General features: G+C 43.5%; 1 protein-coding gene across 11 annotated transcripts in view; it reads right to left on the bottom strand.

Annotated features, from left to right (window-relative positions):
- The window catches only part of LOC112225299 (tensin-1), a 291,328-nt gene that overhangs the window by 130,443 nt on the left and 137,027 nt on the right, over positions 1–23,858 (bottom strand). For 9 of the 11 annotated variants that reach the window (XM_024389109.2, XM_024389101.2, XM_024389105.2 and 6 more), the window contains exon 3: positions 17,944–17,981. In XM_024389109.2, the coding sequence (XP_024244877.1) occupies positions 17,944–17,981 (38 nt within the window). Of the gene's footprint in view, positions 1–217; positions 756–17,943; positions 17,982–23,858 lie in introns of those variants that run through there. The other 2 variants (XM_024389111.2, XM_024389113.2) reach the window with 1 other exon arrangement.

The following is a 23,858-nucleotide window of genomic DNA, read 5'->3' as shown; positions in this document are numbered from 1 at the left end:
GACACACACACATCTGAGAGCACTTAGAACTTGCTGTTTCTTTATGCAGAACAAGCAAACACAGTGTGCCACTGCCAGGGGTTGCTATTCCATTCACCGCTGGAGTTGCACAACCTAGACCGGAGACTACCTAGCTCAAATCCCAGACATAACTACCGGGTAAACAAGCGCTCTCCTCACAAACGAGAGGAGCGTGGGACCAGCCTGTTCTTCTTACCTGATACACAGCCGTAGCCATCCTCTCTCACTGTCTCTCTCTCTCCCTCTCTTTCACTCGTTCCTTCTTTTGCTGTTTCCACGTTTAGTGCGACATCGTCCTTTCTTTCAGTGTGCAGAGAGGCAGAGAATGGCTTGCTTTGTCGGCGTGCACACTAGATGGGGTAATCCAAAGGCTGCCTACCTAGGCTGGAGAGATCGTGGAGGTGTGTGTGAGAGAGAGGTATGTATTTTTCTGGCTTCACAAGGCTCCAAGCTAATAGCTCTGGCTTTTCGTTCCTTTCTCCCCCTTGCCAGAAAAATGAGCATAGAAATGTCTCAAGTCTCTTTATACGGTCAAGTGCCACGAAGAGGGCCAAATAGTGAGCCCTAACACCCAAGATCTGGAACAGCACACTGCAGCACTCAGCACCAACAAATTGGGAAAGTCTCGCTGCGGGCTATTGCTAATCCCCCCTTTCTCTCTCTCCGCACTCTCGCTATTTCTCTCCTTGCTCTCCTCCCTCTCACTTAGTCACTCCTTCCTCCTTTACTCTCTCTCTCGCTCTGAGCACATGCTCGCAAGCAAGGAGAGAGGGAAAAAAAACATCAGAAGTCTATCTAGGTAAATTTCCCAAGGAGTGCAGGGGTTGGACTTGAGCTTGACACAAGACGAAAGCCCCCTTTTTTTCTCCCTCTCGTTGTTATCAGGTTCTCGGGTTACAGGTTAAATACGAGTTGAAAAGCTCATGTCTTGCCTCTCTCTCCCTCTTTCACACACACATTCACATTCACAGACACAGTCACAAACACACACACACACACACACACACAAACTGAGAAGCTTCAGAAAAGCTCCAATATCCCTTGAAACAATAGTTTAGTCCTGTAGGGTCTTTCAAATGACTAAAATAGAGCCTGTGTAGTAATAATAATGGACCTACATTCATACAGATGTTGTTTACTGTATCCAGCTTGCTAATAATCGCCTAAATTAAAGATAGACCACCAGGGAGCGTAGAACTTTTTTTTTTAAATGATGGATAGAGGATTATTTTGGGGAAATTTTGACGCAGAGGAAATATTACACATTTTCAGTGCATCCCCCCAGACCTCATTGAAAATCAAATGTGGCAAAATGAGTTTGTCACCCCTGGTTTAGTCCCTTGTGATCTATTGATACTATGATTCTGTTTCATAAGGAAACAACAACAGACTTTCAGCTACTAAACATTGTGATTTACATTTAATGTAGTGCTTTTTCATGAAATCTAGTCAAAAATCTAAATCAAATTAGTGACAATTATCTACAGATTAAGGTAGCATAGAATACAGATAAACTTTAAAGCACCCCCCAACCCCCCAGAGGAAGTTGCCGCCACTATTTCACCTGTCCTAGAGAGGAAATCCACGTTAAGGTTTCACCTCAGACAAACTACTTATTCATGAATTGGGTGTGGTAATTTCCACAAGGAAATTATTTCCACAAGGAAATTATGGCACTGACAGTAGTCGCTGTAGCTAGCTAGCATGCTAACCTTATCTAGCTAGCTACAACGACTACTGTCAGTGCCATAATTTCCTTGTGGAAATCATTTCCCTGAAAATAATTAGTATATCATATCACAGGACAAGACACCGCATTCACATGGAATTGCACAAAGTGCACAATTCAGATTTGTCACTTCAAGCCCATATACAGTGGGGAGAACAAGTATTTGATACACTGCCGTTTTCCTACTTACAAAGCATGTAGAGGTCTGTAATTTTTATCATAGGTACACTTCAACTGTGAGAGACAGAATCTAAAACAAAAATCCAGAAAATCACATTAAGTAAGTAAGTAATTAATTTGCATTTTATTGCATGATATAAGTATTTGATCACCTACCAACCAGTAAGAATTCCGTCTCTCACAGACCTGTTAGTTTTTCTTTAAGAAGCCCTCCTGTTCTCCACTCATTACCTGTATTAACTGCACCTGTTTGAACTCGTTACCTGTATAAAAGACATCTGTCCCCACACTCAATCAAACAGACTCCAACCTCTCCACAATGGCCAAGACCAGAGAGGGTGTAAGGACATCAGGGATACAATTGTAGACATGCACAAGGCTGGGATGGGCTACAGGACAATAGGCAAGCAACTTGGTGAGAAGGAAACAACTTTTGGCGCAATTATTAGAAAATGGAAGAAGTTCAAGATGACGGTCAATCACCCTCAGTCTGGGGCTCCATGCAAGATCTCACCTCGTGGGACATCAATGATCATGAGGAAGGTGAGGGATCAGCCCAGAACTACACGGCGGGACCTGGTCAATGACCTGAAGAGAGCTGGGACAACAGTCTCATTGAAAACCATTAGTAACACACTACCCCGTCATGGATTGAAATCTTGCAGCGCACACAAGGTCCCCCTGCTCAAGCCAGCGCATGTCTAGGCCCGTCTGAAGTTTGCCAATGACCATCTGGATGATCCAGAGGAGGAATGGGAAATGGTCATGTGGTCTGATGAGACAAAAATAGAGCTTTTTGGTATAAACTGTTTGGAGGAAGAAGAAGGATGAGTACAACCCCAAGAACACCATCCCAACCGTGAAGCATGGAGGTGGAAACATCATTCTTTGGGGATGCTTTTCTGCAAAGGGGACAGGACGACTACACCATATTGAGGGGAGGATGGATGGGGCCATGTATCGCAAGATCTTGGCCAACAACCTCCTTCACTCAGTAAGAGCATTGAAGATGGGTCGTGGCTGGGTCTTCCTGCATGACAACGACCCGAAAAACACACAGCCGAGGCAACTAAGGAGTGGCTCCGTAAAAAGTATCTCAAGCTCCTGGAGTGGCCTAGTCAGTCTCCAGACCTGAACCCATTAGAAAATCTTTGGAGGGAGCTGAAAGTCTGTATTGCCCAGCGACAGCCCCGAAACCTGAAGGATCTGGAGAAGGTCTGTATGGAGGAGTGGGCCAAAATCCCTGCTGCAGTGTGTGCAAACCTGGTCAATAACTACAGGAAACGTATGATCTCTGTAATTGCAAACAAAGGTTTCTGTACCAAATTTTAAGTTCTGCTTTTCTGATGTATCAAATACTTATGTCATGCAATAAAATGCAAATTAATTACTTAAAAATCATACAATATGATTTTCTGGATTTTTGTTTTAGATTCCATCTCTCACAGTTGAAGTGTACCTATGATAAAAAATTACAGACCTCTACATGCCTTGTAAGCAGGAAAACCTGCAAAATCGGCAGTGTATCAAATACTTGTTCTCCCCACTGTATATCATACTTGACAAAAATTATAACTATTGACTTCAATTGTTGAGCAACATCATGGGTAATCTCTGGCCATCGTCTTTCAGCTGGAAAAAGTGGATTTCTACTGGTGTGGGCTTTTAAGCCTACAGGCGAAATAAATAATAAGCATAGTATAGGCAAAGAACCACAATGTCCAAAGCGGTGAGTCGACACATAACAGTAATATGTTAACCATCCTTATGTTGTAGTAGCTGTCATATCCTTTGACAATAACAATGACATCATATTTCCATAACCTCAAGAGTATATTTGACAACTACAACAAACAGTAGTCGACTCTCAACAAGCACGCTACCACTTATGCTTATATGGTAGACATTTTGGAACACACAATTACACTATGTTCCGCATGGAAAGATTGACCATCTTCTTTGAAGTTGGGTCGGAATAATTACATGGCAGCACTTTCAAAGTAACACCTAGGCTAGGAGTTCATTCCTGCAGTTGTGTTCACCAGATGCCTGTTCTGTATGTGTTGTTTAATCCACAATTAATGACAAGGAGTAGGAAGGAAGGAAGGAAGGGTGGGTGGGTGGATGGGTGGGTGAGTGGGTGGGGGGAGGACACAATGCTTGTTGTATTAGCAACAAAACAACATGGTGGTTTACGTCAGCTAGCTAGCAAATACCATCATGTACAGTAAAGTAAATGAACGGACGAGACTCAATGGGTCTGGGAACTTCCCTGGTTTTTAAGTAGTGTGAATGTGTGTGAAGGCTATTCATAGGTGTGTTCAGTATCTTGGTGAGGTATGTGCAGTGTGTGTGAGAATATGCCTGAGTTAAGTGCTAATATGTTATGGGTCTGGCATATTTCCTGTGTCCTGGTTTTTATTAGCTGTATTATCCCCTTGTAGCTGCCTGTAATCAGCGCTGACACTGCCAGGACTCACCGTCAGGGAGGGAGGTGTCTGATGGGAGAGGTACAGTACAGTACAGCATCAGGGAAGAAAATACCAGTGTGCTTGTGGTGTGAAGGTATGAGCAAACAGACGCCTGCCGGAGCAAAATAGAATAAAGATGTGCATCCCACAGCTTTGCATTCCTGGAACGCCATCGAGAGGAAACATATAGAAACAGAATGACTAAACTAGACTAAACAGATTTATATTAGGAAAGTAAGACCATAGAACCTCTTGCTACACATCACCAGAACATCTTGCTACACATCACCAGAACATCTTGCTACACATCACCAGAACATCTTGCTACACATCACCAGAACATGTTGCTACACATCACCAGAACATGTTGCTACACATCACCAGAACATGTTGCTACACATCACCAGAACATCTTGCTACACATCACCAGAACATCTTGCTACACATCACCAGAACATCTTGCTACACATCACCAGAACATCTTGCTACACATCACCAGAACATGTTGCTACACATCACCAGAATATCTTGCTACACATCACCAGAATATCTTGCTACACATCACCAGAACATCTTGCTACACATCACCCAACCTTTTTATGACACTATCATAACAATAATGTGAGGTTTGTGGATTGAACTGATTGGGTAAAAGATAATATAATTAAATAGAATATTTATTTTTGTTCATTGTCAAATGGAAATGTGTATTTTATTGTCGACCCCCTTGACACTGCACACATACATATTTCTCCAAGATGGCGTAGCAGTCGGACGTGTGTGTTTGTCTTTGTCTTATCCCGTGTCTTATCCCATGTAAATAGACAGGTTTTTTGGTATATATCTTATTCTCACTTTCTATCTACGAACTAAATATACTTTCCTGCAACCCGCCTCACCCAATGTGGTACGGATCTGCTATTTTATTCCTTATAACTGGAATCTCCATCAGAAGCTAGCCAGCTAACTAGCTACTAGTCTTTGTTAGCCACGGCTAACGGTCTTCACCTTAAGCTCGGTCACCAGCCAGCCTTAGCTCGGACAATACCTGCCAGTCTGCAGAGCGCAATATCAACCCAGAGCATATCGGACTGCTTATCTCTACCACATCACCAGATTCCTGCCGCTCTGGATCATTACACCGGATCATCTCAGCTAGCTAGCTGCAAACAAGTGGAAACTGTTAGCTAACGCCTCTGTCCCGAAGCAAGCACCAGATAGCATTGAGCTAGCCTCGAGCTAGGCCCATATACCAGCTAATTCTAGGGCTACAAATCCTATTTTGCCAATTGGCCTGGACCATTTATTGTCGACATGGAGCCCCGCCGATCCATCACGACTGGACTGCCGACGTGATCACCCGATGTGGTCTCAACAGGCTATTCTATTACAATGTCACAGAAGAACCATCTCCTAACTCTGGCCCGCTAGCTTTCTGAACACTATGTCCCCTGCTTGCCTAGCGAAGTAGGGACTACCGAACAGCACCCAGACTCACCTATTGCTGCTCTTTTGACCCTGTGATCACTCGGCTACACAGCTGATGCCCACTGGGCTGTTTCAATAACACGGTACCTCATTTTGTTTACCTGTCGGCCCCAGCCTCGAACTCAGGTCCTGTATGTACCTAACTGACCCACTCTGCCCATTCATTGCCATTTACCCATTGTTGTCTTAGTTCTCCTGATCAACACCTGTGATTGCTTTATGCCTCTCTCTAATGTCAATATGCCTTGTCTACTGCTGTCTTGGCTAGTTCTTATTGTTTTCTTTCAATGTAGAGCCCTCAGTCCCACTCAACTTGCCTTAGATAGCTCTTCTGTCCCACGCCACACACATGTGGAGACCTCACCTGGCTTAACTAGTGCCTCCAGAGACAAAACTTCTCTCATCGTTACTCGACACCTAGGTTTACCTCCACTGTACTCACTTCCTACCATACCCTTGTCTGTACATTATGCCGTGAACCTATTCTATCACGCCCAGAAATCTGCTTGTTTGATTCTCTGTCCCCAATGCACTAGATGACCAGTTCTTATAACCTTTAGCCGTACCCTCATCCTACTCCTCCTCTGTTCCTCTGGTGATGTAGAGGTTAACCCAGGCCCTGTAGCCCCCAGGTCCACTTCTATTCCCCAGGCGCTATCATTTGTTGACTTCTGTAACCGAAAAGGCCTTGGTTTCATGCATGTTAACATCAGAAGCCTCCTCCCTAAGTTTGTTTTATTCACTGCTTGAGCACACTCCACCAACCCATGTCTGAATCCTGGCTTAGGAAGACCACCAAAAATTCGGACTTTTCCAACCCAACTACAACATTTTCCGCCAAGATAGAATTGACAAAGGGGGCAGAGTTGCAATCTACTGCAGAGATAGTCTGCAGAGTTCTGTCATGCTATCCAGGTCTGTGCCCAAACAGTTTGAGCTTCTACATTTAAAAATCCACCTTTCCAGAAACAGGTCTCTAACTGTTGCCACTTTTTAAAGACTGGGCACTGGACACCATATGTGAATTAATGTGAATTAATTGCCCACCATTTATCTTCAGAGTTCGTACTGTTAGGTAACCTAAACTGGCATATGCTTAACACCCCAGATGCCCTACAATTTAAGGTAGATTCCCTCAATCTCACACAAATTATCAAGGAACCTACAAGGTACAACCCTAAATCCGTAAACACGGGCACCCTCATAGATATCATCCTGACCAACCTGCCCTCTAAATACACCTCTGCTGTCTTTAACCAGGATCTCAGCAATCACTGCCTTATTGCCTGCGTCCATAATGGGTCCACGGTCAAACAACCACCCCTCATCATTGTCAAATGCTCCCTAAAACACTTCAGCGAGCAGGCCTTTCTAATTGACTTGGCCCGGGTATCATGGAAGGATATTAACCTCAATCCGTCAGTAGAGGATGCCTGGTTATTCTAAAAGTGCTTTCCTCACCATCTTAAATAAGGTTGCCCTTTTAAAAAAATGTAGAACTAAGAACAGATACAGCCCTTGGTTCGCTCCAGACTTGGAGTGAACCAAGACTGCCCTTGACCAGCACAAAAACATTCTGTGGCGTACTGCATTAGCATCCAATAGCCCCCGCGATATGCAACTTTTCAGGGAAGTTAGGAACCAATATACACAGGCAGTTAGGAAAGGAAAGGCTAGCTTTTTCAAACAGAAATTTGCAACATATAGCACAAACACCAAAAGGTTCTGGGACACTGTAAATTCCATGGAGAATAAGCTGCCCTCCCATCTGCCCACTGCACTGAGGCTAGGAAACATTGTCACCACTGATAAATCTACGATATTCGAGAATTTCAATTAGCATTTTTCTACGGCTGGCCATGCTTTCCACCTGGCTACCCCTACCCTGACCAAACGCTCTGCACCCCCCACAGCAACTTGCCCAATCCTCCCTCACTTCTCCTTCACCCAAATACAGATAGCTAATGTTCTGAAAGAGCTGCAAAATCTGAACCCATACAAATCAGCTGGGCTAGACAATCTGGACCCTCTCTTTCTAAAATTATCCGCCGCAATTGTTGCAAGCCCTATTACTAGTCTGTTCAACCTCTCTTTCGTATCGTCTGAGATCCCTAAAGACTGGAATGCTGCCGAGATCATCCCCAGCTTCAAAGGGGGAGACACTCTAGACACAAACTGTTACAGACCTATATCTATCCTGCCCTGCCTTTCTAAAGTCTTCGAAAGCCAAGTTAACAAACAAATCACCGACCATTTCGATTCCCACCGTACCTTCTCCGCTAAGCAATCTGGTTTCTGAGCTGGTCATGGGTGCACCTCAGCCACGCTCAAGGTTCTAAACGACATCATAACCGCCATCGATAAAAGACAGTACTGTGCAGCCGTCTTCATCAACCTGGCCAAGGCTTTCGACTCTGTCAATCACCGCATTCTTATCGGCAGACTCAACAGCCTTGGTTTCTCAAATGACTGCCTCGCCTGCTTCACCAACTACTTCTCAGATTGAATTCAGTGTGTCAAATTGGAGGGCATGTTGTCCGGACCTCTGGCAGTCTCTATGGGGGTGCATAGGTTAAATTCTCGGGCCAACTCTTTTCTCTGTATATATCAATGATGTCGCTCTTGCTGCTGGTGATTCCCTGATCCACCTCTACGCAGACGACACAATTCTGTGTACTTTTGGCCCTTCTTTGGACACTGTGTCCAAATCTCCGAGCTTCAATGCCATACAACACTCCTTTCGTGGCCTCCAACTGCTCTTAAATGCAAATAAAACTAAATACATGCTCTTCAACCGATCGCTGCCCGCACCCGCCCGTGGGTGTGTGGACAACTACAAATACCTAGGTGTCTGGTTAGACTGTAAACTCTCCTTCCAGACTCACATTAAGGATCTCCAATCCAAAATTAAATCTAGAATCGGCTTCCTATTTCGCAACAAAGCATCCTTCACTTACGATGCTAAACATACCCTCGTAAAACTGACTATCCTACCGATCCTCGACATCGGCGATGTCATTTACAAAATAGCCTCCAACACTCTACTCAGCATATTGGATGTAGTCTATCACAGTCCGTTTTGTCACCAAAGCCCCATATACTACCCACCAATGCAACCTGTATGCTCTCGTTGGCTGGCCCTCACTTCATATTTGTCGCCAAACACACTGGGTCCAGGTCATCTATAAGTCTTTGCTATTTATAGCCCCGCCTTATCTCAGCTCACTGGTCACCATAGCAGCACCCACCAGTAGCATGAGCTCCAGCAGGTATATTTCACTTGTCATCCCCAAATCCAACTCCCGCTTTGGCCGCCTTTCCTTCCAGTTCTCTGCTGCCAATGGCTGGAACGAATTGCAAAAATCACTGAAGCTGGAGACTTATATCTCCCTCACTAACTTTAAGCATCAGCTGTCAGAGTAGCTTACCGATCATTCCACCTGTACACAGCCCATCTGTAAATAGCCCACCCAACTGCCTCATCCCCATATTGTTATTTATTATTTTGCTCCTTTGCACCCCAGTATCCCAGTATATCTACATGCATATCATCTTCTGCACATCTATCACTCCAGTGTTAATGCTACATTGTAATTATTTCACCACAATGGCCTATTTATTGCCTTACCTCCCTAATCTTACTACATTTGCACACACTGTATATAGATTTTTTTCTATTGTGTTATTGACTCTACGTTTGTTTATCCCATGTGCAACTCTGTGTTGTTTGTGTTGCACTGCTTTGCTTTATCTTGGCCAGGTCGCAGTTGTAAATGAGAACTTGGCCTACCTGGTTAAATAAAGGTTAAATAAAAAAGATATATATAAAAAAAATACAGTATACAGTTGAGGGCACTAAAAAGTTAGGTCACATTGGCAGAGCAATTGCCGCAATGTTTGTGCAACACAGAGCTCGATGATCTACCAGTGGCGGGTCAGCTGTAGTTAGCTGACCGGCATGCATGACCGCTCAGAACATGATGGCAGACAGAGAGATGGAGAGAGTTTCTGGGCGAGGACACAGGACACAGCTGTCTCTGTTCTAAGGCAGAGTCTCCTGAGGCTGACTCAGGGTTTCTCAACAACAACACCAGTCCCCCCGTGGAACATCAGAACAACGCCCAGGCAATGCTAGCGTGTCACAGCAAGTGAATGTCAACACCAGGGCTACATTGTACATTATTCAGGCCTGGTTGAATGAACTGTCGCAGGATGGTTGCGTAAGTGAGGGGGGATTAGATATAACTCATCTTTAGTCAGGCTTTGATAGGTAAACACATTCAGTATTCAATCAGCATCAATCAGTATCAATTCATGGTCAGGTTATCCCATCTTTCATCATACTTCTGTCTCTGTCTTTCTTTCTCTTCTCTCTTCTTCTCTCCCCCCATTCATACTCTTACTCACTTGGCCTCTTTGCATTCTTTCCAGAGACTCTTGATTACTCCATCTTGCCAAAGGTTGGGCGTTTCTGTTTGTCTTCTCTCCTGCATCTATGCACGTGGCACGTTCACTTAGAAAAGACGCAGCCATGCGCTACAACTCAGCACCGGAAAAGACAGAGGAGAGGAGTGAGCAGAACAACTAAACATATGTATTTCTTCTTGGTGTACAGTTGACTTGAAAGGCCAGACGTCCTATGTGCAATCATTCTCCACATGTGTTACAAGGCCCTGCCAGCACTGTAGGCAGTGAAAGTTATTTGAACCCTAACACAGTGACATGTCCACTAGCACAGTGGTTCTGATTCCATTACTAGGGATCTGCCAGGTGGTGCACATTTTTGTTCTAACCCAGCACTAACACACCTTATTAAAATTGAACCTACAGTTGAGTCTTCAAAACAACAGGCGGTCAGATATCGAATACAACCTTAATACCCATTAAAGCATCTCTTCATAACTCAATAAGAATCACCAAACCCTGTCCATATGACTGATCCCATGGCCAATGTGTTGCTTTGTTCTTTTGTTTCCTTTGGAATGAACAGGACACCACTGGGCAGGGGCAAGAATGACACCCTATCCCATGACTTCTAATGAAATGATCTTTAAGACTGTACCCAAATGTTGATTTGATATAAAGACTGATAACGCCTGATGTAGATGGCTGGTCACTTGAACAGATCCCTCAACATGCTGATCTTGTGTCAAAGACCCAATGCATTCACAAAATATTTTCCCTTCTCCTTTCTGCTCTTCCCCTTCACCAGCTCGCAGTCCCGCCCATATCCCACATGGATAGCAACTTCCACACCCATTTCCTGGGTATCACGTTTTCTCTGCAGTTTTCTCTGCAGTCTCAATCATACAAAAGGAAGGAAGTTCTCAGCGCTGTTCCTCGAATGACTCCACCAACAGCTTTTGGACTTGAAGGCATGGGCACACACTCGAAGCGAGATGGGGGTCAACCCAGCTGAGTTGTTCGACTGTTTGTCTTTCAACTCACTGTTACCTAAGAGGAATGAAGACTTATTACAATGGTACATGATATCTATCCGATGATATGGTCTTTGTCTGAGGGGAGAGTACAGATGTAGGATCTGAATTTGATCTCCCTGTTGCAGGAGAACTTTCCTGCCATGCAAAACTTTTTAAACCTGTAGTGTATTTTAGGTTTAAAACTGCTTATGAAAAATGTATCAACCCCTACAAAAATGTCCATTAATTATAATCCACATAATAATTGCTGCAGGATTATTTTCCTTCTGTAGCAAACTGGCTCAAATTAAGATCCTAGTTCTGTACAGTATTGTCTGCAGTGTGAATAAACACACCCTGAGATGAGGAAAAAGGCCCTGCTTCTAAAACCATTGTTTTCATGTGTTACCGACTAACGTAGATCATTTTGATTTGATCTGATTTGATCTGATTTTTTGGGGGTGTTAAACAGTCAAAGAACACAAGTAGAGAGAGTACCATGGGTGTGGGGCTGGGGTTTGAAAATGGGAATGAGACGATGGGATGTGTGAGACTTGGGTCCAAAGCTATTTCATAGGACTTCTTGGGTTTGGGTGACTAGCATTGAGGAATAAAGAAGAAACCATGTTTTTTAACTGAACTTGGAAACTGAAATGGGTGCAGAAGCAAAGAACTAGGGTGGGTCGAAAAGAGGAATGAGAAGCAGAGCATCCTCTGGCACATTTCCTCTTACGCATTTCTCTTTGCCATTCTAAGCAGAAAAGATACATCCTTCATGCCCATTTTTCTTCCATGCCAAACTCTTACTCTGGCCAAAATCTAAGATAATGAAAAAGCTTCCCTCGTCCTCTGCAACAACGACACAGCTTTCCAATTACCCTCTGCGCGATAAATCAGCCTCCAATGGCAAAGTATCGTATCTGAGGTAAGTCACTGGAACAGGAGAGGAGCGAGCACATGCCAAATGATCTTGACAGCTGCCGTTACAGGAGGTAAGTAAGAGCAAGCAAGACGGAACAAGAGATTAAGGAAGGACAAGACAGACTCTTCTGGGGTTGTGTTCCAAAAACTTACCTCAGGGAGGACGAGATACTCCAACTAAATACTGGTGGGGCCTGAATCTAAATGTACTGTACGTATGTACAGTACATATTTTAGGACGCCCTCAGCCTCACCCTGCTAAAATATACACTGCACTGATTCACTTGAAGGAGCTCCTACTAATTTGGGGTGTTTTCTTACTCAACATTTTTCCATATATCAACTGAAAACACAGGGACTATCTAGATTTATACATGTACCAAGCTTTGTCAGCAGAGGAAGTTCGCTGGCAGTGAAGTTGAGACAGCTAGACACAGACATATAAATCAGACTTCTGTTCCCTTCAGGTGAGTAGAAAGCTGGGCCAGCTAAAGCAACCAAACCACCATATCAAAGACGTGTCTCTGAGCTTACGTGTATATACAGGTGCCTGGATTTGTCAAAAAGGGAGAGACAGTAAATAAAGAGAAAATAACGGACAGTCATTGTTCTCATGCCAATTAGTGTTTAAAAAAAAATAAAAAATACCACCAAAACAGAGAAAAATGCTGAATAGAACCATCATGCTATTATAAATACAGATCTGAATCATGAAATTGGAAAAGATTCAGAAGCAGTCTTTGTGTTTTTTCTCTCTCCCCTTTGACTCACAATGGAAAAAGCATGTGGACAGCACATGGCAACTGCAAATGTTTGGGCCAAACCAACTGGGTTTCAGTCATTGATGTACGGTATGTTCAACTCTGAGCCACACCTAGCCATGACAAAGGTTCCATGTCATCATGAGACTACACCTAGATCTAGCCTCCAAGGATTACACACAAGATGACTCCGGTTGATATTTTTGGGGGGGCTAAAGACGGGCTATTGCGTATTCTGGCAAAGCACAGTCTTCTGTGCCCCGTGTCCACAACTGAACATTGAATGCTGAAGTTGACCAATGGTAGTTCCAGTAGCAAGAGGAGGGGAGTGTTATTGACTATAACAACACAAAAAGCTTGATACATGGTGGGAGCATTCGGCTAACACCACAGTCATCCAAGCTACCACTACATTTAGCTAAACAAGACGCCTGAACTGCAGCTCGTCCAGTGGCAAAAACAATAAACAACATGGCCATAACTCTCTCATTATCAGCGGGTAATATAATTAAACTAGCTCTCGGGCCGGGACCTATCTGGCCAAGGGAAACGGAGCGAGGAGTAGCAAAAACAGCCTTCCAAAAGTGCCCAAAATGGCTGTCCAGTCCAAACAAAAACATGCTTTTCTTTTGAGGTTAAAAATACAGAGATGGATGGTGAGGGAATTTGTATGGGAGGCAGGAGAAAATGAAAACATACTTCATCAATGTGGAAGGAAGAAAGAAAGAAAGAATAGGTAGGGGTTAAGTAGATAGGAGGTAGGTTGGTAACCTAGCCTAGCAGGTAGCCTAGCAGTTAAGAGCGTTGGGCCAGTAACTGAAAGGTTGCTCGTTCAAATCCCAAAGACAATAATCTGGCGATGTGCACTTGAGCAAGGCACGTAACCCTAATTGCTCCTTTAAGACGCTATGGATAAGAGCTGTAGAATGTAGGAGGGGTGATCAGTTAGTGTGTATTTGTGTTCTCGCACTCTGCTTTCTCAGTCCTGCCTACTCATTTCCTTCCAAAAACACACTTTATGCCAGTAGCTGTATCTCTGGCCTGGTTGGTACTCCTTTCAATCCAGACTAACTCCTATGAAGGTCTACAATGTTCTCTGGAAATTGGCTCAACTTCAAATAGTGCAACAAGTAATTTAATTGGCAGAGCATTTTGGCAAGGACTATAGTCAACTGACAACATGTTTGGTGAAGGAAAAAATGGAGTGGCAGAATCAGACTTGAATCATGAATGTTTGTTCAAAGAACAATTATTTTGCCATGGCTTATGTACAGTATGCAGACTGCTACTACACACAGCTCCATTTAGATTTTTTCTCAGGCTTTTTAAAGTCCTCTTTTCTTGCACATGGCCCATCTTGTAAAATCAAACTGACAATCGAAACATTTAAAGAGGAAGGATTTAGCCAGGCAGTGACTGATTCCACAAACAGTAATTAAGTCTGACGACTCCGGCTGGATATAAGACCCTTTGAGTTTCTAATCTACACACATTTCTCTGGCACGTCCGATAGCGGTTCACTTTAGCATTTCTGGCTCCCGCCAATGGCCGCCTAATGCTTTTTATGAACCTCCTGTCTGGGTATGGACGGAGTAATACCCTCAACCCTACTCAACCCCACCCAGCGGAAAAAAAGAAAACTTCCCACAAAATGTTTTCATCTGCTTCCCATTTGGTTGTGTGATAACGTTATTACGACCCTTGTAGAAAAGTTTTGGCGAGTCGATAATTGTTCGTTGGATACACACTCTCGCCACAGCCTTCCCAATAATGACTTACTTCGGGGGAAAGAGCCTAATGAATAATTGTGCTTTCCCTCTTAACTCCATTCACCTATATTTATGATGCACTGGAGACATACACTTCATTTTGCTCGCCTTTGGAATGAACATCAGGTCCAACCCACAGACTAGCCCCCCTCCAAGGCAGTACCACTGAACCGTTACTGAACAGCTGTATTTATTACAGTAGATACAATTACTGATGGTGTCACCTCCGACAACTAGAATCTGTGTTGCGGAGTTGACACGCATCAAGCTGAAATATAAAGATGAAATAAGCAAGAGAGATAGTGACACAAATAGACACTCTAAAGCTGGTAGTACACCAATCTAGAATGCCATCAAAACTCCACCAACCAATGAAGGCCCCTCCACCCATAAACCCTAGTATAGAGACTTCTGTTGATCACTCCACCTCAGTGCACCACAGCTCAAAAGGTACCATTGACTTCATAGCAGACACCGTCGGTACTCCACATTGCCACTCCATCTACAGCCTGTGGGAAGGGACAGGCTGTATTATGTCTGATTAAGAGCTATGTAGAGGCCCTAGGTTTTACCTTCCTGAACTGTTCTCACAGCGGTGGAGTGGGAGAGTCCCACACAGACTGGCTCTTCCTTTCTGTGACGGGAGACTGGCTCTTCCTTTCTGTGGCCCGAAGACCTCCAGAATAGTGTTAACAAGGAAAACATGGAGGTGTGGCGTAAAGGGTTGTGGAAAGGTTCATTTGTCACTGGTATTTTGCTCGTCGATGACATGACAGCACAGAGCAAACAGCACCTGTAAACAGATATAACTTCGCTTCTCCGTCTCCTTGGCACCAGACAGCAATATATACACAAACATCGAAGTGACACCTCACATTGGTTTGGGTAATGCTCTGTTTCCCATGGGTAACAGTGGAATGACAAGTCCTCATCCCACAAATCTCCATCTGCTGCTTCTGCTGCCTCTATTCATCTTTCCACTCTCTCCCTTTCCCTGTCTCCAAATGCTTCCGACATACTCACTCGCACACTTTAAATGTACATGCATCTCTCTCTCTGTCTCTCTCTCTCTCTCTCTCTCTCTCTCTCTCTCTCTCTCTCTCTCTCTCTCTCTCTCTCTCTCTCTCTCTGTCTCTCTCTCTCTCTCTCTCTCTGTCTCTCTCTCTGTCTCTCTCTCTGTCTCTCTCTCTCTCTCTCTAAAACACAGTCACCGAAACATACTGTTGTTACACTCAGTCTGACCATTTGTTTTTAGTAGCGGAGGTTATGCAGGGAGTACGTGTAAGTCTAATCTAAATATGGATGTGGAGATTTATCCCTGTAGCGCAGTCAGTGTGGAAACTGTCTCCGCATTAGTGATTTATTACCACCACTTGGATTCCAAAAGTGCAAGATCACATATGAATCAAAACGGAGCATGGGGGGCAATGGGACCATCTTAACCTCACTTCTTTGGTTGGAAATGATTAATAATTAACTCAGGTCCTCAGGCCATGCTAGCTTGATTGACCGCTGATAGCGATCAAGCTAGCCTTTATCAACTATCATTCATTACATTAAAACTTTTCATGTCAAGGCTAAAAGTGAATTGCAAGCTGCCAAGGATAATTGCAGAGGGAACATTTCTATGATTAGAGAAAAGGGAGGTTTGTCTATTCTTTTCCATGTTTGCTGATTGGGAGTATTTTGAATCGTACTCGCATCACAATTTAATGAAGAAAGAGCGTCTGCGTCTTCACAAATCAACCTTGGCTTCACAGAATTCCCAAACACATTTATTCCTAGCAAAGAACTCCAACAACAACACCAACAAGAGAGAACACTATTTAATCTAATGTTATTTCAGGCTTTATACAGTATGTCCCCCCCCCAACTCATCATATTGGTTTCAATCTTATTATTAACAGATTAGTCGTGGGGTCATGAATGTGAAAACAGGACGTGTGTGTATTTGTTGTGGGGAGTGTTGATTGAAATACAGTTTGTTGTCATTTTAAGAACCATCAGACCGTGGAGATAAGAGGTCACATGGGCTGGTCATTACTCACTGCTTCAGAACTTTCCCTCAAAACAATGGGCGGCTATTTATTTACTTACGTATTTAATCATTTATCTGAGTCGGTCAAAACTGTATGCTAGACAGCCTTGGTAGAGCATGTGTGGAGTAGGCATTGTGGTGCTCGTGAATTTTCTTTCTTTTTCGACTTCAGACCAACATCGTTTTTTTTTTTAACATTGACAATCATCCACCAGATGCATTGCGCTTTAGCTTGTGCTAATTTGTCTTCACCACTCCTATGAGACTGACTGGTAAACCATTGGCACCCTTTGCCCCCCTTGCCAAGCCGCTTTGCACCCCTGGTATTTCCTGTCAGTCCGAGCTGGAGTAGGGTGGTGGGTAGAGCTGGCAGCTCCGGACCATTTCAGTAATGGCTGCCAGATGAAGGGCGGTGATGTATGGTCTGGGTGTGTTTGTGCGCGTGTGTGTGAGTGCATGTGTGTGTGTGTGTGTGCGCATTGAGGAGGGTGGGTGCTATAAGTCTAAAGTCTCCACACCCAGCCCTCCCTCCCTTTCTGTTTCTCTTTCCTCCACTCCGTCCGATCTTCTTCTATGTGCCCCTGCTTCAACAACAAAAAAGCCCATCATGTAACAGGTCAGTAAGACAATGCAGCGAGGGCTTCCTTTTTAGAAGGGGGTGATCTCCAACATGCAAGGGTTCAGCCAAATCAAACACATGCTGGGACAGCTTGGAGTTGTTTTCAGATTCCTCCGATGTTCGGAGTGCAGGAACAGTGTTCCAGGCGAGGCTCCATCCGCCTCATCAACATAACATGTCCTTCTAATAAAGCTCTGCTTGGTTTTGGTGGAGAGAGAGAGAGAGAGAGAGAGAGAGAGAGAGAGTAGAGCTCACCAGAGCACTAAGCGCCAACAGAGGATAATAGTCTTCGTACAGTTACACTTGGAATGTTCTGTCACAATGCCTACATAAGGCTGTCGTGCACTTGAAATAGAGATGGGATGTGATGGCATAAGTCGGAATGACAGTTTCTGACAACCTACAGTACATCTAAAAGCCGTAGCTGTCTAACAAGACTGCCTTCCTATTGTGTTGATGCAACACAAGAGTGTTGAAATGTCTATCTGTGCATTGCCTGGAAGATGAGAAAAGCTGTTGCTCTTACCTTTATTTCACATTTCTTGTGGCAAGTCAGCCGGCACACTAGGAGACAGGAAAAAAACAGAAGTTTACAGTTAGTTTACATTTCCTAGAAATTCAAACATACATTTCTGAGAAATTAAATGTAAACATTGATGAGCGTAATGAAACGTGACATTGAGTAAATTAAAAGAGAGTATTGGAATGCTAGGTCCTCGTCCAAGTTCCTCAACATGTTTACTCAAATATTATTGGCTGTTAAAGACTGATGCTGCCCAGTACTGGGGTCTGAGGTTTGGTGCTCTTGGGCTTTTAGCCTTGTATCAGAGACATGGGTCATACACTGTGGATGGGGTCTTGGGTGTCTTGGGTCTGCACATCATTCCACCTTACTCAGCTTTGAGTGGTTGATATAAGAGAGAACCCCAAGAGCAAAAAGACTGGAAGGGTTATTTTGGAGTGTAAAACCAACGTATGACTATGAGTTTAAGAGTTCAAAAGGAATTGGAAGAGGTAGTGAAAATAGGCATGCAAGTACAAGTGCAAATGAAAGTCAACAAAATGGTGAGGAAGTGGGAAGATGTGTTACATCCAATTTGGATACCCAAAAGACAGTATGTTAGGCGGGATTTGGACCATTCGGGATCTCACAACAGTGGCCTGCTAGCCTCTCTTTCTCTCCCTCGTTCCCTCCCTCCTTCCCTCTCTGTGATTCCCTGCTATTTCTACAAATGGGGGGATCAACAGGGGAAAGCACCTGGCCCAGCAGGTCATAAATTGTCAGCCACAGATGATCCCCTCAAAGGTTTGAAAATCAAAAGGCCGTTCAGTGGGCTCAAGCGGACGCTTTCCAACTCAAGTATGAAAAGTCTATGCTTTCTCTGGAACCACACCACACCTTATGTAACATGTGATTCTTCCTGAATCTCGCCGCAAGCCACATTTTTACATGTGAGTGTAATATTTACTATGATTAGCCCTTACAGGGGTAGTTCGGGATGTTGGCAATGAGACCCTTTTCCTACTTCCCCAAAGTCAAATGAATTTGTGGATACCATTTGAATGTTTCTGCGTGTCGTTTGAAGGAAGTTGCTCACTAGAGTTAGCGCAATGACTGGGAGTCTGATGGAACAGCTAGCATGCACACTTCCAGTCATTCTGCTAACCCTTGTTGGCATTGGCTCACGAAACTAGCACTAACTTCCTTCATACTAACTTCCTTCAAAATGGTATCCACTAGTTCATCTGACTCTGGGGAACTAGATAAAGGGCCTCATTGCCAAAATCCCGAACTATTCCTTTAAGTCATTGATTTGAAGATTAAAGACGGCCCCTCCCCTCATTGTGTGAAATGGGGTTCCTATCGAGTTAGAAGCTAGAGGGGAGGGAGGGGGGCTTCACGGGATGTTTTTGTTAGCATGTGGCCTCCTGTGCTAACCTTGGAGTTGGATTATGGTAAATGTGCAGGGCCTGGAGAGAGTTGTGCAGGGCCTGGAGAAATTAGTATAGCTAGTCTAATTTGAAGTATGTGCAGGGCCTGGGGGTCTGAGAGCCGAGATGCTTGTCTGGGTTTGGTTCTAACCACAGGGGGAGAATCATCCAAGCTGGAAAGAGATGCACCACACTCCAAATTACACTAACCATACTAATTTTAGACCATATTATACCATACCAGTGGGTCATGTGTGTACAACATATGACTCACAGGATTACATTTACCATCAGTGCTCAGGACTAGGGCATTCACTTTATCTTACCTCACAAAAAATACTACGAGATCATTTTTACCTCGCAAGTAAATCTGAATGAATATAAATAGCCCAACCATCTAATTAGTTCATAGAATTGTGTTTATATTTAGGCACGTCAGACTACATTTCCACACGAGGGGGTAACATTTGAGAGCCACTTTGAGTCTTTAATTAAAGGCCTTATTGGGAGGAGTGTGGCAGAGTGAAAACCAACACCATGATGCTCCAACCCAGAGGAGATGCTGGTTCCCAGGGTCCAGCACAATGGACTTATTTTATCCAGTCAAAGAGCACGGCACTGTTTAAATACTAAAAGTAATTCACCTTTACGCGTCGGTAAGAACAACTCCATTTACATGCGACTATATTCTTGATATAGCGCGGCCTCTTGTGCCTTATTGCTGAAGTATAGCACACAAGAGATTGAGCAAGAGCTCAACTCATGTACTACCAAAAAGAGAAAACTCTACACTATATTTGTCTCTGGAATACCACCAATCTATGCTCCTCCCACCTCATCACATGGTGCAGATACACTGACCAGCTCTGTGCCCAGCACGTGATCCCTGAGTAAGCATACTCCCCTGGGGAAGAGTGAAAGACAGCGAGGGGAGGACTTCCATATTGGGTGTGAAGGTGGCCAGCTCAGAAGGGCCCGGTCAGGCTTTTGCCTTGTTAGGAAGTTAGAGCTCTGCAGTGTAAACAGGGGAGAATTAAAGAAAGAAGGGGGATGAAGGAGAGGGTTAAGAAGGGATGAAGATGAGGGATAGAGTTGTGGGTAGAGAGGAGAGGCCCGAGTAGAAGAGATACATTGAGATATGATGGGCTAGAAAAGCAGAGGAGGCAGTGGAGAAGACAAGGGAAGGATGGATTAGAAAAGGTCACAGAGACGGAGGTCCAAAACCAGGGAGATGAAAGAAAATAGTGACTAGCAAAGAAAGAAGGGGAGAATGTGAAAGAAAATGCGAGAATACGCAAGAAAATTAAGAAATGGGGGGAGAGGATGGATATAGGATAACCGTTAGCAAGCACTGGGAGTTGGGTGTTGGTCCACATGGAAGAGATGATGAGGAGCATTGAGGGGCTGGTTCCTATCTGACTCATGGCTTGAGGAATGCTCTTTAGGAGGGTGGGAGGGAATGGGGCTAGGGCTATTTCCTCACCCGGGTCCTTTGTAATGGGTCAGGACTCCCACAGGGATGGGCTAAGCCCGGCTATAGAGAGAGAGAGAGAGAGAGAGAGAGAGAGAGAGAGAGAGAGAGAGAGAGAGAGAGAGAGAGAGAGAGAGAGAGAGAGAGAGAGAGAGAGAGAGAGAGAACAATCAAGAGAGCAGGGCTGGGCTATTTCCTATCTCATACACACACACAGACCCTATAGGGCACATACAATACACACACACACACAGTCCTTTTCTCACACTTACAGTACTTATACACAGATGACCTAAATACACACACACCATGTACCATCCACTGTCCTGCCCCCTACAGTAGACTGTTACAGACACCAGACACACAAACATACACACCCACATATGTACATGTAAACATCCTGCTCTGCCCATTACTGTACACTATGACAGACACTTAAACACACTCACATGCATGTACTTAAATACACGCACACACACACACACACACACACACACACACACACACACACACACACACACACACACACACACACACACACACACACACACACACACACACACACACACACACACTTTGCACAAGATTACTTTGACCTTTAATACTTAGGCCCAAACTATGTGCTTAGTATACCACAGCTACATAAGTTTCCCAATCACCATCCTCCACATACCTCCTGCTGTTTGTGCTGCTAACATGCCGAGTAACCATACAAACAAACCAGCCACACGCACTGCTGCACTGTTAGCAGTTTTTGTAATTTAATCAGTAACTTACTGTATTACTGATAGTATTATACTGTATAAACTGAATACAGTAGACTATTGTAGAATCCACAGTAAAATACGGTACATTTGTGTTATAGCACACTATAAGACCTTTCTGTAATTTCACAGCAAAATGTGTTTTACAGTATTAATGATGATGCATTGTGGGAAAATTGTGTGGGCAGGGAAATAGTCTCTGGCTCATTAACATATTTGAAGGTGTTTGTTGTACCCATGAGTGAGAATGCTGTAACCCCACCGAATACAGTCATATACTGTATCTGAGGAATTCTATAAACCCTTTGAACACTAGTGGGTGCATGGTATTGTTGTGTCACACTCATGAACATACTTTGAGACTTGTCTCACAATAGGCTACATGTGTTGCACTCGTTAGTGAGAGTGCTGTACCAATTGCAGGGATACGTGGAAGTAGTTCCCTAACAATTACATGTATACTGTATAGGAAACAGATCAGTGGCAGCAAGTCTGTAACCTTTAATGGTTGAGTGGCACGCCATATCCTTTTGACAGGTTTTGCCCTCTAGTCACTTTCAGTTTAGAAGCTTTGTTAAAGGCATAAAGTGCAAGTTAAAAAAAAAAACTATCCGTTGGTATGCTGTAATGTATAATTGAATATTCTCTATTAGCAATTTCTGATTTTATTATCAAAACAATTAAACAATAATGTATTGTATCACAGTTTGCGGTATATATTTACTGCAGCATACTGTAAATGATGGTGCATTGTAGAAAAAAAATATTGTGGTAGGAGAAAGAATCGCTGTCTCAATATCCTATTTAAAGGCTTGCCTTGTAGGTAGCCGTATTTGTTGCACCTGTTAGTGAGAGTACTGTACAGGTTTAAAGGGATAGTTTAGGATTATGGCCTTTTATCTACTTCCCCAGAGTCAGATAAACTTGTGGATACCATTTTTATGTCACTGTGTCCAGCATGAAGGAAGTTAGAGGTAGTTTCGCACAGTGTTTGGAAACCAAGGCTTTCTGAAGGCTTCAACACATTTACCAAATTATGCCAGAAAACGGTTCATTACTCAGAGCTTCATTATCTGTTCACAATGCATATCTGCCAGTCAGCAATAAATAGCAGCGTGTGATTATCAGATATAAAAAAAATTCAATCGCAACTGCTTACATCAAAATTCTTTGGCGCTGCAGTAAAATCGTCAGCTTTATTCATCTATAATCAGTTGGAATAGCAAGATTACTTTAAAGGTTGAAGTAATCTTGTGCAATGTGTGTGTGTGTATTTAATGCTTTACTAGTTGTTTTCTAAATGGAATCTATGGCATTATTTAGGATGCTTTAAGACAGAAGCTTATACTATACTAAATCAAATAAATTATTTGAACAGCACAGAAAGTGTGGTTTAACATAAAACAATATCAATGGGATTGGACCTCATACCCTCACATTCCTGAATGTTCCATAGTGTCCTACTCTATCTGCTAAGCTACTGGTCAGGTGAAACGACATGTACAAAATCCTGTCCAGTAGAGGTCGAAGTCTGAAAGAAGCTGGGAATCGAAGAAAGCACCGAAACCACGGCAAAACCAGTGGGATCTCGCATTTTGCGAGAAAAAAACACAAAATTAAATGAAGATTCGGTTGTCACGGATTAAGTACTTCTGATAAAGTGATACACACATCGGCACACTGTTTCGAAGTTAGCTGCTTAGCTATTTCAAAGCATACCTTGGATCTCCGGTATCAAATATAACATCACTAGTTTCACAATCCAATTCTAACTAGCTTTAGCAGAATTATTGGAAGTCTATAGGTATCTGCTAGCATGTTTTGTCTAACCCAAGGTATTCGGTCTAATATACAACAGCTGTCAGCCAATCAGCATTCAGACCTCGAACCACCCAGTTTATAATGTAAATTATATTACAGTAATTTTGATTACCATAACATGGATTAGAATAGCTGTACTGTAAAATAAATTGCAGTAACTTACTGGAAAATATCTGTTTTACAGTGTGACTAACAGGGGTGACAGGTGAGTGTGATGGGGTGTGATGGAAGCGTGTGTGTATTTGTATGTGTGTGTGTGTGTGTGTGTGTGTGTGCGTTACGAGGTCTTAGCTAAGCCTAATAATAACCATACCACACCAAACCTTAACAAATGTTTTGTAACTTTATTAGGGCAATATCAAAAGTAGGCATAAGTCAGGTCATTGTTATAGGGAAAATACGAACGGGTTATTAAATTGCGGCATTAAATTAAGTTGTGCATCGCGCCTGTGG

Source organism: Oncorhynchus tshawytscha, linkage group LG26 (genome assembly GCF_018296145.1).
Source record: "Oncorhynchus tshawytscha isolate Ot180627B linkage group LG26, Otsh_v2.0, whole genome shotgun sequence".
Taxonomy (NCBI): domain Eukaryota; kingdom Metazoa; phylum Chordata; class Actinopteri; order Salmoniformes; family Salmonidae; genus Oncorhynchus; species Oncorhynchus tshawytscha.
This window is presented reverse-complemented; position numbering and strand designations above follow the sequence as displayed.